Source organism: Glycine max, chromosome 3 (assembly GCF_000004515.6).
Source record: "Glycine max cultivar Williams 82 chromosome 3, Glycine_max_v4.0, whole genome shotgun sequence".
In the NCBI taxonomy this organism is placed as follows: Eukaryota; Viridiplantae; Streptophyta; class Magnoliopsida; order Fabales; family Fabaceae; genus Glycine; species Glycine max.
The window spans coordinates 17044786-17060267 of NC_016090.4; the positions used below are offsets into that span (position 1 = coordinate 17044786).

The window sequence follows — 15482 nt, forward strand, 5'->3', positions numbered from 1 at the left end:
TTTTCTTAACATTTTAATCAACTCCAAATTCAAATGTTTTTAATTTGATTTTCTTTAAAAAATATTTAAAATATCTTGATGAAAAATTCATTTTATTTTTATATTTGTCAATTAGTGTTGCAATTACCAATTTCTAATTACTATAGTTACAAAAATTATTAGTAGATACCAAGAAATTATTTGATACCTAGTGAGAAAAAGAGAGAAAAGAGGGAAAAAATATGTGTAATGAGTTATATGATGTGATGAAAACCAAAGAAAAAAAAGTGTTAGCAAGTTACTTGGAGGAAAAAGGAGTCCAACTAATTATTGTGATCCACAGTTAAGATAGTTTCTATGGCAAAGGAATAGCTTAGTAAATCCACTGTCAAAGTTTTAAACTTTCGTGTTTGTTAATATAGCGACAAATCACGAACAAATGCGGTTGATATGATCCCAATTATATTCATATCATGGTCACATACAATTAAAAAATTTTGATATTGTGATCCGAATCACGGTTGCTGACTATTTTTAAAACCTTGCTCGTTCTTTAAGCTTAGGCGTTGGGTAATGCTGATGGCTGGAGTTTTGGTCTTAGACTTTGCCTTCTCTCCATTAAGTTGCTAATTAATGTTCACTGCTTAGATTGAGGCTATGCAGTTGAAGCACACACGCGCCATAGACTTAAACAAATCAATCTCAGACCTGTTATAATTATGTAAAGATTATGTTGATTTGGCACTTGAAATAGTTATTCAATGACAATCGTATAATTCCTTAAAATATTATATTATAAATAGAATCGAAAATAATGGGATGAAATATTATAACTTTTAGAATCATTATTTTTGTCCCCATCTCAAATATTATCACTCATTGTTGAAAGTGTAATTATAAGTATTCTTGGCTAATAATCACCAAGGTGCCTGAAATTTAACAACAGGGCTCGGATTTTCTCTATTCTTTACCCGTCCAAGCTCGTCGTATTTCTTTCTGACTAATAAAAAAAAGTAGAAGATTATTAATTATAACCATTGATGAAACCTTAGTTTGTAAAATCTAAACATGCTATTTTTTATGGTATATATTTATTCTCTAGGTGATTTCATTTTAATACCAGGTGGAAGATGATTTTTTTTTTTTTGCCCCTTCCTGCCATCAATTTATGAATTTAAAAATTAACCAACTTATAGTGTTTTATTTATTATTATAATATTTGATTGGAAAAGTTAGTGTACCGAAGAGAGGCAAATATATGATTTATATGTCATTTCAGACTTTGCAGAGTGCAAGATGGTGAAGTTAAGGTAGCTTAAAAAAAAAAAAGGCAAGACCTTCCCAAAACACGAGATAATAAGATGAAAACATGAATGACTCCTTTTGAAATGACAATCGCATACATAATTTTATTGTCATATTACATGGACACCATAAACAACTAAACCAAACAAAAACTCTTGGTTAGGAGCACAAGTTATCAACGCTTTGCTAAGGATAAAACTTAAGGATTCTAATAGTAGAAAAATATATATATATTTTGATAATCAGAAGATGAAACCTTTTGCCAATTAAGCTGCATAGAACTGAATTCCACCAACTCAAACCCAAGTCTCTGATCCATCATCCTCACTTTTGCCTTCGTAGCAATCAGCCGCTGCCACCTTTTGCACATTCTTGTAGTTATACTTGCGAGCAAAGATCACAAACATGAACAAGTTCAATGTGGTGATGGCTGCAAGAAGCCAGTAAAATTTGTCCAAGCGGCTACTATTCAAATCCTTACCAATCCAACTCTTCCCAATCTTACCAGTGACATGATCCACAATTGTTATTAATAAACTACTAAGAAAACTTGCAGCCCCAATGACACTAAGGTAAAGTGCTATTCCAAGGCTTCTCATTGAGTCAGGCACTTGGTCATAGAAATACTCTTGCAAGCCCACAAGAGCAAACCCATCACCAAATCCAATGATCATAAATTGTGGGGCCAACCAAAGGGCACTCATGGACAAAGAACCCTTTAATGGGCCATTCATTTCAACTGCCTCAAGCCTCTTTTTTTCCACCAAAGCTGCCACTATCATTGTGATGACTGAGAAGACCATTCCAATACCAATCCTTTGGAGGATGCTGATTCCTCTGTCATTTCCTGTTAGTTTTCTTAGCACTGGCACAAGGAGCTTGTCATAGATGGTCACTGAAAGTATCATCCCAACGGCTGCAAGAGTGAAAATTGAAGCTGGGGGAACCACAAATCCATTATTGCCTATATTTCTGTTCATGATGGCACCTTGTTTGATGAAGAAAGTGGAGGTTTGGGAAGCACAGATTCCAAATGGTAATGTGAACACCCAAATGGGGATCATGTTGATGATAAGCTTCAGTTCTTCAACCTTGGTTACTGTTGCAAGTCTCCATGGACTCTGTTTCTCTGCTATGTTCCCTTCATTTTCAAGGATTGCTGCCTTGTCAAGAAATCTGATCAAACAAATCATACCATGAGTTAATTTATAATTAACATACGGTAAGTATTGCTACCATTATAATGAGAACATTAGTTAGAAAATACTAAAATTAGGAAGGTTTTGTCCAAAAAATATATACTATAACAAAACAGAAAAATCATTCAAAAGTTTTTTTTTTAAATAACTCAAGTATTTAGTATGATATATTTAATACTTTTTAACTAGTATCATTAAGAAACTAGTTAACAAAATACTTATTTTATATGAGAAAAAAGGACTATGTACTCATAATATAAAATAATTTTATATTATCATTCAATAAAAAAATTATCTTATCATACGTTCGTTAGATTTTATAAAATTATCTTATCATACGTTTGTTAGATTTTATAAAAAAATTATCTTATCATACGAATAAATGATAATGTAAAATTATTATCACCATTAAACTCAATTTATAATCTTTTCCAATTTGTCAACATGTGCACGTCATGATTCATGAGGAGTATTCAAAATATCATATTGAATACTTTTAATTAGTTACTTGAAAAGATAACTATTAAATGACTTTCGTATTTTTTATTAAAAAAATAACTTTCTATATGGATAATTTGTTTTACCTCCTTAACATGTGTCATATATTAGCATATACACTTCTAAATTGGCCTTTCTTTCTCAATGTAATGGTTTTGTTTTACTACTTACTTGAGTTTCTTGGTGTGAGCCAGAAATCTTTCACTGTTGCCCTCAGACTTGGAAACTTCATACAATTGAGTTGGATTGGAAGGATATGGAAGCTTTCTTTTGGAAATAGCAGCAACAATAACTTGCAACATAGGAGTCAAGGGGCTCCCAATTGGTGTCCTGTAACGATAAGAAGACCTTCCAATCAAGAATATGAGCAATGAGACAGCCATGACCCCTGTGAGGACGATATCAGCAACCCCCCAATTGACATGGTCTTGAACATACACAATCACAGTCACTCCTAGAATGATTCCACTACACAAACCACTGTTCCACCAGTTGAAAAAGGACATTTTCTGACTTCTTTCTTTGGCATTATTATCATCAAATTGATCGGCGCCAAAGCTCTCCAAGGAAGGTTTATGGCCCCCAGTTCCTACGGATATTAAATAGATGCCTAGGAAGAAAACCACCTCATGAATCCTCCTAGGTTCGGTGCATGTACTGGGATGATCACAAGGTTTGAAACCTGGTAAGAACCATGACAAAGAAAGCAGAACCAAACCCTGCTTTTTTTTCCACACAAAAACAAGTTTTTAATAGTTAATAAATACATGATAAATTAATAATAACAATGTTACAAGAGTTTAATGACTAAACAAACACAATTTTTTTTATCTAATCACAAATTATAATTAGCATGACTTTTAAGAAAGTTACTGTAAAAAGTGAATAAATTTATCATAGATTCCATGACAATATCAATACAAAAATTTAATAATTATATACTGATAGTATAATAGTTTTACATTATTATTAAATTATAAAATTAGTATAAAAAATAATAAATTTATTATATATGATAATTTATAATTGAATGACGGTATAATTTTTTTTTACACTACCCGTTGCATAACTTTTTTTTTCATTTTATAAATTACTTAGTTGAATGGTGATTGAGATTTGAGGTTGATTACCATGAGATAAACAATGCATGATGCTATCACAGCGGTGTAACGGCCTAAGTAAGCATCAGCTAGGAATCCTCCTAACAATGGTATCAAGGTGGTGACACCAGACCAATAGTTCACATTTTTAACTGCTGTCTTAAGGTCTTGATGAAGAACTTTCGTAAGGTAAATGACCAAGCTAGTAGCTATTCCAAAGTAGCTCAATCTCTCACTAAACTCAATTGCTGAAAAAAAAGAGGACAAAAAAAACACATAATTAATGTAAATAAATTAGAATTTAATAGTGATACACTTATTTATTCTGTAAAACACATTCAATCACAAATCATTTTGATATAACTTTTAAGATAATTTTATAAAAATTAATAAATTTATCATAAATAATGATTTTTTATTAAATGATAATGTAATTATTTTACAATGTAAAAGCTTTTTCTCAACAAATTATTATTGTTATCCGAAAGAATGACAACAAAGTTTATGAATATATGCATTGCTAGTTGTGGACCAGCTAAGCGAGTAATTGTTAACGATATTAAATTCAAGTAGATGGAATCGTTTTAATGTAGAAATTTAAGTGGTTCCAATTTTTGCTTTGCTTTTTGTGTATGAAAGATATGACTAGGAGGATCACTAAGATAAAAATTAAGAAAGGGAACAAGCATCCCGAACCATTAATCCCCTAATATATACATCGAATAGCTTCTTAATTGACCAAGAAACAAGCAGGTACGGTATTTGTTAACTGATTTTGGCACACACAATATGGGGTAAAGTAGGAATAATAAACTTTTTATTCTAAAAGGTTGAGTACGTTAAAACTAAAAAGTAAAAGTTTAAGAGATAATAAATAGTGAAAATATAATAAAACATTGATATCAAATTTAACATAACTGTATAGTTGTTTTATACAAAAGCTATATGTAGCGGCCCAACCGTATTTGCAGCCTATGTGCTATATATGAAAGAACTCTTTCATAAGAGTTGAATTTTAATATACTTTTAGTCTAAATTTTTTATATTATTAATTAGGGGTGTTTACAAGTATAGATCATTCGTAGACCTGAATTAACCTAAATCGATCTTAATAATTTGGGTTTGATCATTTATGTATTTGAATAAAAAAAAAAAACTAAATCGATCAAAGTCGTTCATGTATGATTTAGGTCACTGATTTTGATTTATAGATCCAATCAAAATTAAACCAAACCAATCAAATTTTTTAGAGTTGTTTGATTTGACTTTAAATATTGTTAAGTGTTGAAAAGTATTCAGACTACTAGTGTTAGAACTTCTCAAATATTACTTTTAGGTATATTGTTATTTTTATATATATTTATTTTTTTGTCATGTTTATAATATTAATTGATCATATTTTATTCATTGTTTTAGTAAATCTGATTGCAACAATTATGGTTGCAGCAAAGCTTATTGTAAGAAATTAGTTTATAGGAAATAATTGTGATTCAAATCATTATAATAAATTTCGTTGAAGAATATATATTTTATTTTAATTTGTATTAATTTATTTTACAATATTATGTTGATGATATTAAATGAATCAATTTTACTAGTATCAAACATTTGATAATATTGTGTTAATTGTATTGGACATTTGAATGAATTATGATATAAAATAGTAGTGCTAAGAAAAAAGATCAAATTTAAATGGGTAACTCATTGACACGAACCAAACCAAATTGTTCATGAATGAGTTAGGTTGGGTTGGATTTCAAATAAAAATTTATGAAAATTGAATCGAACCAAATCGATCAAATTTGTTAGCCCTGAATTTGACCAAAATCGACCCGCGAACACAAAATTTAATAATTATAATTACATAAACAATCGATAAATGAATCAAAGTTTTTTTTTTAAAAAAAAATATTGTCATTGTTTTAGAATCTTCTATGTAAAAGTATTTTTTTTCCCATATAATCTAAACAAAACATGTGGTTTTAAATTTTTTTAAATTAATATATCCAAAGTTATATTAAAAAAATGTTTTTTTTTTATAAATTATATGTATACTCTACTAAATATTTTTTAGTGAACTTAGATATTTGTAGACCAAAAATTAAGAATTATTCACTTAAGATAGCGAGATTCATTTACAAGATTAACTTTTGCTAACAAGATACTTTTCCATATTTTAACCTCGAATTTAAATACAGCCTACGGTACTGGTCCTCTAAAAAATAACACTCATTATCTAATTCACACTTGTTTAACAGAAGGAAGTGGAGCATCTTTCTCACTAGTAAAATAGTGAATGTATAATGCATATTATGTGTGGCTCATATTCATGATCTCTACTAATGCTAATTAAAATATATCTAGTTGTAGGTAGTGGAACCCACCGCCTTTTATGCCATGCTGCCCTTGCCCATTTTAGTGCATGAGAATCTGACCATAGGTACTATTCCAATTAGCAAAATAATCTGTATTTGTATTGATATTGCTAATAAAGTAATAATTACTTTAATAATAAATTAAAGCAATAATTACTCCATTTACGGCTGAATATATGTATGTATTGGATATATATTGCCGCAAATTCAAGGATAGGAAGGGCATAAAGGTCTACACAGCTTGATCATAAGCACTAACAAGTAGTTGTCGTTATTAGTAGAAAGAAATAAAGAATCATATGTTTGCATTATTTCTATCTATATATGTTTAAAAATTAAATTGTTATTAGAAAAAAAAAAGTGAACACTCAAGGGGTGTAAATACTCGGAAAGAAAAACTATTAACATGATTAGTAACGTAAAGAAAAACTCGGAAAGAAAAACTATTAGGAAAAATGATAATAAGTTTTAATGGTGTCATTTATGAATATTTAATTTTATGCATTCCTTAATTTGCATTATAAAATAATTTGTTATTTATTATATGATATATAAAATACTGGAAACTAAAAGAATTTATTTTTGGAATGAAATTAGAATGTGCAGTAATATACTCTCTGTGATCCTTGTGATTGATTTTATTGATTTTGAAGTATTAGGCAGTTTGTATTTAATCACATACCAATAAAAAGAGTTATTGTTATTGATTTTTAAATTTTTTTATTAATGTTAATCCTCATTAATAATCGTCAACTAGTTATTAGTGATTAAAAATATTAAAGTCTAAAAATGCATAATTATTAATAAAAAATATAAATACTTAAAATATTTAACAAGGAAAACTAATAAAAAAAACTAAATGTTACATAAAAATTAGGGGTGTTCAGGTCATCCAGGAGTTTGAATTGACCCAAACTGATCTAATAATTTGGGTTGGATCATTTATGTATTTCGATCAAAACCAAACCGAATCGATCAAAATTGTTCATGTACGAATTTAGATTTATAGATCCGATCAAGACCGAATCAAACCGATCAAAATTTTTAGAGTTGTTTGATTTGACGTTAAATATTATAAATATTGAGACTTCAAGTATTAGAAATGCAAGTGTTGGGACTAATATTGAAATTTCTTAAAGTATTACTTTCAAGCTATATATTGTTATTTGTTTTACTTTTATTCATATTTATTTTTTCTATTATGTTTATAATATTAATGGATCTGTTCATTCGTTTGGAGCAAACCTGGTTACAACAAATCTAGTTGTAGTAAATCTGGTTGCACAAAGCTCATTAGAAAAAAAAAAAGAAAAAAAAAATTAGTTTGTAAGAAATAATTATGATTCAGATTATTATAATAAATATTGTTTGAAGAATATTTTGTTTTAATTAGTATTAATCTATTTTAAAATATTATATTGATGATATTAAATAAATCAATTTCATTACTTTCAAATATTTGATAATATTTTATTAATTTTATTGGATATTTGAATGAATTATGATATAAAATAATAATTCTAAGATGGAAAAAAATCAAATTTAAATAGATAACTCATTTATCCAAATCGAACCAAAGTGTTCATGAATTGGTTGAGTTTAAAAAAATTGTGAAAATTGAACCAAACTAACCCAATCAAATTTGATTGGGTTAGATCTTGAATTTGATCACAATCGACCCAAAATAGTTTTAATAAAAGTTGTAAGATTTATTATAAAGAAGAGTATTGATTCCTTTGATGTTGTCATATATATATATATATATATATATATATATATATATATATATATATATATATATATTAGCGGGAGCTCTAGTTAATAAATTACGTGAGCCCAAATTACCTATATCAAAGTAAATTATTATTATTATTAAACTCTATCAATCATATAATTTAACAATAAAAAATTCAAACAAATTTTCTGATTGTTTTTAAAAAAATTGAGAAAAAAATTCTTAAAAAATATTTCCATATTAATTTGATTTATTTTCCTTTAATATATACCTGAAATTAATATATATATATATATATATATATATATAGTGAATATACATATATTAACTAAAAAATAAATTGGAATATACATATATTAACTAAAAAATAAATTGAAATATACATTCATTTTCATAATATAAAAAATTATAATATAGTGAAATGACTGAGGAGTGAGATTACAAATTTAAAATTTAATGCTGATGAAAGATAAGAGAGAAAATAATATTTAAAAATTTAATGCTGATTTAGAATGAGAGAGGAGCGAGAAGTGTTTTTACTATAATATTCTTATGTTAAAATTATTAAAACAAAAGGACTCATTGGTTTTTGTCCAAAAATTATAGTATTGGACGGTAATATACTCATACTAAAAAAAGTATACTAGTAATAATAAAAAAATGGTATGAGTGGATTAACATTTCCCACACACACATTTTATAGGCAAAACAAATACATTAAAATTAAACATTTTAAATTTAATTAAAATGCATTAATTAATATTATTAAAAGCTTTTTTTTAGAGACAAAACAAATTCATTGAATATCAATCCAAGCACAAGTTGTGCCAGATTGCTAGTATTAAAAAACTTGTATATTATATTGTCATCCAATTATTTTTGTTAATTTTTGTATAATTACTTTAAAAAATTTATAATTATTGATTTTTAATTACTTGTTAGTGAAAAATCTTTATATTCAGTGTATGAAGAGTAAATTATTATTTTTTAAATATTTTTTACTATCTACTAATTAAAAAAACTTACCCTAAATATGATTTATAAGTAACTTTTAGGAAACTCATGATTTTACCCTAATTCATTAATGCATTTTAATTAATTAATTTAATTTTTTTGACTGATTCTTCATTAAAATTAATAAACTCTTAATTTCAATCAAAATATTGGCTATTATATTATTTGTCAACCAAGAAAATATTAGTTCTAGTGAAATTTAACTCTCTGGTTAAATAATGTTTTAAATCTTGTGAATAAAAAGGGCATGATTAACGAAAAAAATATAATACATTAAAATTACACTAGATACGTTAAAACCAAGAAAAGATCAGACTAGAGGTCTTCTAAAAATAAAATCAGACTAGAGGTGATAATATTAATTAATTAATGCATTTTGATTAAATTTAAAATTTTTAAATTTAATGTATTGTTTTGCCTATAAAATTTTTTTTAATACTATTAGTTAATGCATTTTAATTAATTAATTTAATTTTTTTAACTGAGTCTTCATTAAAATTATTAAACTCTTAATTTCAATTAAGATATTGGTTGTTATATTATATACTATGCATTAAAAATCAGCACGTTAGTTCCACTGAAATTGGGTCCGGTCTATTTATACAAGATTTTAAATTTTGTGAGTAAAAAATATGATTAAGAAAAAAAATTACATTAAAAAGTAATCAATTAAATTTTTGGCCAAAATTAATCATTTGTGAAACTGATAGATATTTTACATCAATAATAATTTATCAAAAAAAATATGATGGTTAAAATTAATTAATTAGGTAAGAGGAAGATGGAGGTATTCCTTACCAATGATGAAGAGAGAAGCTTTCCAAGAACCAGTTGAAGCTCGGAGAGGAACTCTTCCTTTGTGATCCAATGAAGAATCACGAACCCATTTCATCTCATAGTTAAATTCTTCAGGATTTTCATCAACTTTGTTCTTCTCCATCTTCCTATACGATGCTTGCTAGTAGCTTCAGGCTGCAAGTAGAGTACACTAGCCTTGCTTGTTAATTTGGTTCAAGAATATGGTGAATATTGGATTTTGTGGCTATTGCATTGACAACCTTCACCATAGACCCCCCTTTATATAGAGGATGATGATAATTGCCTTTTTGACTCACCATTAGCTGAACAGGGGTTTTAAAAAAATGAAACCTCTCTCAAATATATGCAATGATTGCGATTTGGGACAAAGACATTTTAATATTTTTTTAAAATAAAGTATTGAGAGAATATTGGGAGAATTATACGTAATTATTAATTTCTTAATAAATACATTTTTATTTTTTATAATATACATACTAGAATGTGGTGACACGTGTCACACAAGGGTAAAGGTTATTTTTAAATACTTTATAACATATTTTTCAAAATTTTCTATTAAAAATTATTTGTAATTTTTATTTATCCATTTTAATTATTTAGATATTACTTATTATTGTTTATTATTAATAGTTGATTATATATCTAATAGACTTTTTAAAAAAATAAAATAATTGAAATAATAATTAATTATATGTTAAGTGGGTTGACAATTTAAATAATTATTGAAAATCAATATTGCTAACAATCTACACCGAGAGTTGCTAGCTATAACAAAAAAATAAAAATAAAAACATTTATGAAATGATATTTTTAATTATATTTTTAAATTAAAACTTTAATTCAAACGTGTCATTCACAATATAAATGTTAGTTACTGAATAATAATATAAAATATTTTATGATTTTGACATATAATTTTAAAAAAGTGAATAAGGAATTATAAACTAAAACTAATATTTTTGTGTGAAATATCAATCATGTATCATAAATATAATAATTTTTAAGTTATTAATTATTATTGTATAATATAAATAGTTGATTGAACATTCAATTAAGATAGATAATTTGAAACAAAATTAATTTAAATATGAAATAAGGTATTCTAGGGGGATTTTTTGTCTTTTCCTAGAGTCCAATTCCTTTTCTTTCTTCTTTGCGTCAAAATAAAAATGTTCTAAAAATATTAATAAAATAATCTTTTTTAATTCCTTCCTGAAAATTTCTATATCTTAGTCTTTATTGTTTCCAACTTAGAATATATTTGTCATATAACATTTTATTACATATAATTATTATTGTATAATATAAATAGTTGGTTGAAGATTCAATTAATTATTATATCTTAAAAGATATGTAAATAATAAAAATAAGAATCAAATTTATTTTTGAATGATTAAATTTATGTTTTGTCGATAAATTATTTATATTTCATCTTAATTTAAATACATTACATTGTAATTTTGAATCAAAATATATTAATGTGATTAATTAATTCTATTTAAAATATATTACTCCTAATTAATTTAAACTAAATATTTTAAAAAGGAATGATTGAGTATTTGATGTTGAATATTTAAAATATTTTTTACTTACTAAATTACAATGAGTTGAGAAATATTTGGGACCTTTGACCCATGAAAAAATAAATATATATTTATCATAACTACCTTCAATTCATATGACAATTTATAATAGCAAAATTTATCACATAATTATGTATTCTTCAAGAAAACATAGACTTATGTATTTTAACATATAAATCAATCAAATCAACATTATTTTCAAACTTTGTTTGAATTTCAAACTTTGTTTGAAATAAAAATAGATACAATAATTTTCATGATTAATTATAAGAGTGATTGTAAAGTGTTTACCAGAAAATACTATAAAGATTAGTTTTTGTTTTTATTTTTGAATGTTATAATTGTCTTAAAATTATTTATATGCAAATAATGATGGGATAAATTATTATTTGTGAAATTAAATTTTTTTATTACTTACATGTGTTAATGAATAATTAGTTTTTATTCATAATATTAATATTAATAATAAGTATAATATTTATGCAGTAAAAAATTATAATACATGTATAATTATTATAAATAATTGTTAATCATTTTTTCTTGTTGATCTTGGGTCAAACATTATGAGTTTTTTCCTACTCACTGAGTAAGAGATTAATCTCGCTCGTATAATTAATCCAACATAATTTTGTATATAATAGAAATAAGAATCAAACGTAGGTTCTCATTCTAAATAGTTTGTTCTCACTGACATAACCACAACAAGATTTTAATCTTTTACATCAATCCTTTGAGTTTAAAGAAAAAGTTATAATCAACAATACATTAGTATATTATAAGAACTAAAATCATATTTTAATATTATGTAACTATGTATTTGCATATTTTTAGGAAATAAAATACATATTTAAATTAAAGATATGAAAACATCATCTTAATTGAGTAGGAAAAGGAATTTGGATTAAGGCTTAATTTAATTCCATAAAACTAATTTGGCCCGAGTTTAAGATGAAATCAAATAGTATCACAATCTCATAAATTCATTGTTGGGTCACTCACATTACCGTGCTCCAATTGCTTAAAAATACGTAAATGCATAATTAAGCCTTATTTCTAGTCTTCAATTTTCAGAGAGAAGCTTTGATGCTTATTAACTTTTTAATAGTGAAATGCTCTGTTAGATTGGGAAAGACATGAAGGGCTTGGAATCGTACTCATAAAAATGCTCTTAACTTGTCACTTGGGAAACGTCATTGTTGTAATGAAATAGCATTCGGCCCATATTCCTCCATGGGACCACAGCATTGTTCATATTGGGCACAAGATTTACGTGTCAGAGATCGACAACTGGTGAAGGAAAAAAATTAGTATGTAAACATCTCGAGGTTTTGTCGACCCGACTTCAAATATAGGTTTGCAAATTAATTCAAACTAATAATATATTAGAATTATAGAAATCCTTTAAATAAAAAATTAAAAATTATGGGAACCCTAAAAAGTTGTAGGAAAGTATTTCCAAATAGTGTAAAGCTACAGCTTTTACGAGAATACGTACGTCTGGATCAAATCCTTAATGTTGCCAATATTTAATAATAATAATAATAATAATAATAATAATAATAATAATAATAATAATAATAATAATAATAATAATAATCTATAAGGATTAATAAAGATAATTATTCTTATTTCGGTATACATATTTCTTATTTCTTTAGATTATCCTTAATTAATTCTAAAAACATTTTTGAATTAAACAGTTACTAGAAAAAATAACTTCTCAAATGTGACGATAATTATTTACATATTTTAATTTTATTTTTTAATTTAAAACTAAAATTTTAAAAAATGATAATTGAGATACATTGTGCCGGTTTTCAAATAAAAATAATAATAAGTCGGCCACTCTAATTTTCGGTCTATCGTTTTCTATTCATACAAGAAGTGAATCTTTAGTCGTCTCGCATTGAATCCACATTAATCATGTGCGCTTTATTTTTTACTCTTTTTTTTTTTAATATTTTGAAGAAGAAACAAACTACTGAACACTTACAGCTTCTAAGCTTCATACACACACAAGCATTCGGTTAAGCGCTTGATTTTATTAATTAAATTCATGGTTAAATATATTTTTAGTTCTTCTAATTTAATAATTTAATATTTTTTTTGCTTTTCATTCTTGTAGAATTATTTTTTATTTTTAGTTCTTGTAAATTATATTTTTTTCTTTTTAGTCCTTAAAATACTTTAGATAATATTTTTTTCATTGTTTAAAGTGTTATTTTAAGTGTCTTAAGAATTAAAAATAAAAAAATAATTTGCAATGATTAAAAACAAGAAAATAATTTTGCAAGGACAAAAATAGAAATAAAAAATGTTAAATTGCAAAGACTAAAAATATATTTAAACCTTAAATCAACTTATTAAACCAACACAATCCGTAAACCTGAATTGATTTAAACCAACTCAATTAATTTAGTACCTACTTTTTTGAATTTGGACCAAATTGTTAGTGTACGAGTTGGATAATAATACGTTGTGTCTTTTGAACCTGTTACCTACTCGACCCAGACATATATATATATATATATATATTCTGAGAGTAATTGTAAAAGAGTTACTCTCCATCTCATCATTCATTTTATTGAAATTTATTGGTTTGTAATGAGTTACTAATCTCAACCATTAGATCCCTTGGAGTTACTCAAGAAAATGAATGGAGAGGTTGACCAATTGAGACCTAGATTCATGGTAAGATTTTGATACAGGCTACTTGCTGGTCAAAATTCGAGCATGTTACACATCTTTACATGTCCTTATGATATACAAATGGATGACCAGTATCTTCATACAAGTTTTAACAACGCTCTACTTTTGAATGAGCATGTTACACAAAGCAAGTTTTATAATGCTCTATTCTGACTGGCACATTACTGTCTACATTTGGATGAGATTGCTACACATGCAAGTTTTATAACGCTTGCTCACTCCCCATTGCAGGTACTTTTTATGCATTTATGTCTCAAGGAAATTTCAATAGGGGTTTATCGGAAAGCGCACAAGATCGTCAAGTATTTAAAATTAAAACGGATGAATCTGAGTATCGAACACAGGGAACTAATGTTAGCCTTAATTAAGTTCAAAATTGAAGCATTGTTGAGATAACATGTATAAGTGACAATTTCAGACATAATTTAAACTAAACTTTTATGCTAAAACTATAAAATGCAAGGTAAATAAAATGACAACAGTAGGTAGATATGTTGGGTCTTTCTAATAAACAAGCTGATGCATAGAAATATATTTCTCTAATCAATCGTGCTCTTGTGTTCTATGTTGTAGCCTAAATTACTAAACCTTCGATCCCTCATCAAGCCGAATATCTAAGCTTCATCCGCAGATCCCTCATGTAAGACTAGGCCCGATTTAGACAGCCCTCTTAGGTTTAGACTAACTTAAATTGAGTTTCGTCCGCAGATCCCTAATGTAAGACTAGACTCAGCTCAAGTAGCTTACAAGAGTTTAGCCTAATTTAGCCTAAGCTTCATCTGCAGATCCCTCATGTAAGACTAGGCCTAAACTAAACAACATTATTGTAACAACATAATTAAAACCAAAACTTAACCTGCAGATCCCTCATGTAAGATTAAGTTTTGATCCTACTTCAATCAAGTTCTAAGGCAACAATACATTTCCCAATGCTAAAGTCACCTAACTGTGCACACAAGTGGGTGATCAAACCAAAAGCATGCAAACATCAAGCATTGAACACAGAAAACACAATCAATTAGATATCAGGTATTTACATAATCTTTTCATTAGAAATCCCCAACTAGGGTGTTTAGCCAGCCATTACGAAGAAACCCTAACAATAAATGAGATTAAAAGCAGAGAATGATAGTTTCTTACACAAGAAGGGCGATTCCTCCTCCTCT

At 26.5% G+C, this 15482-nt stretch overlaps 1 protein-coding gene across 2 annotated transcripts; it reads right to left on the reverse strand.

Moving 5' to 3' along the window:
* Positions 1-1336: 1336 nt before the first annotated feature.
* LOC100794260 (protein NRT1/ PTR FAMILY 5.6) lies at positions 1337-10313 on the reverse strand. Of its 2 annotated transcripts, none has more exons than XM_041013885.1 (4): positions 10004-10313; positions 4112-4329; positions 3153-3700; positions 1337-2460 (listed from the first exon to the last, which is right to left on the reverse strand). In XM_041013885.1, exons 1-4 carry the CDS (start codon positions 10143-10145, stop codon positions 1581-1583), a joined length of 1788 nt encoding a protein of 595 aa, XP_040869819.1. In that variant the 5' UTR covers positions 10146-10313; the 3' UTR covers positions 1337-1580. The 2 variants fall into 2 exon arrangements, with proteins under 2 accessions (XP_040869819.1, XP_040869818.1); XM_041013884.1 differs by having other exon boundaries at positions 3153-3703; positions 10004-10284.
* Positions 10314-15482: the final 5169 nt, after the last annotated feature.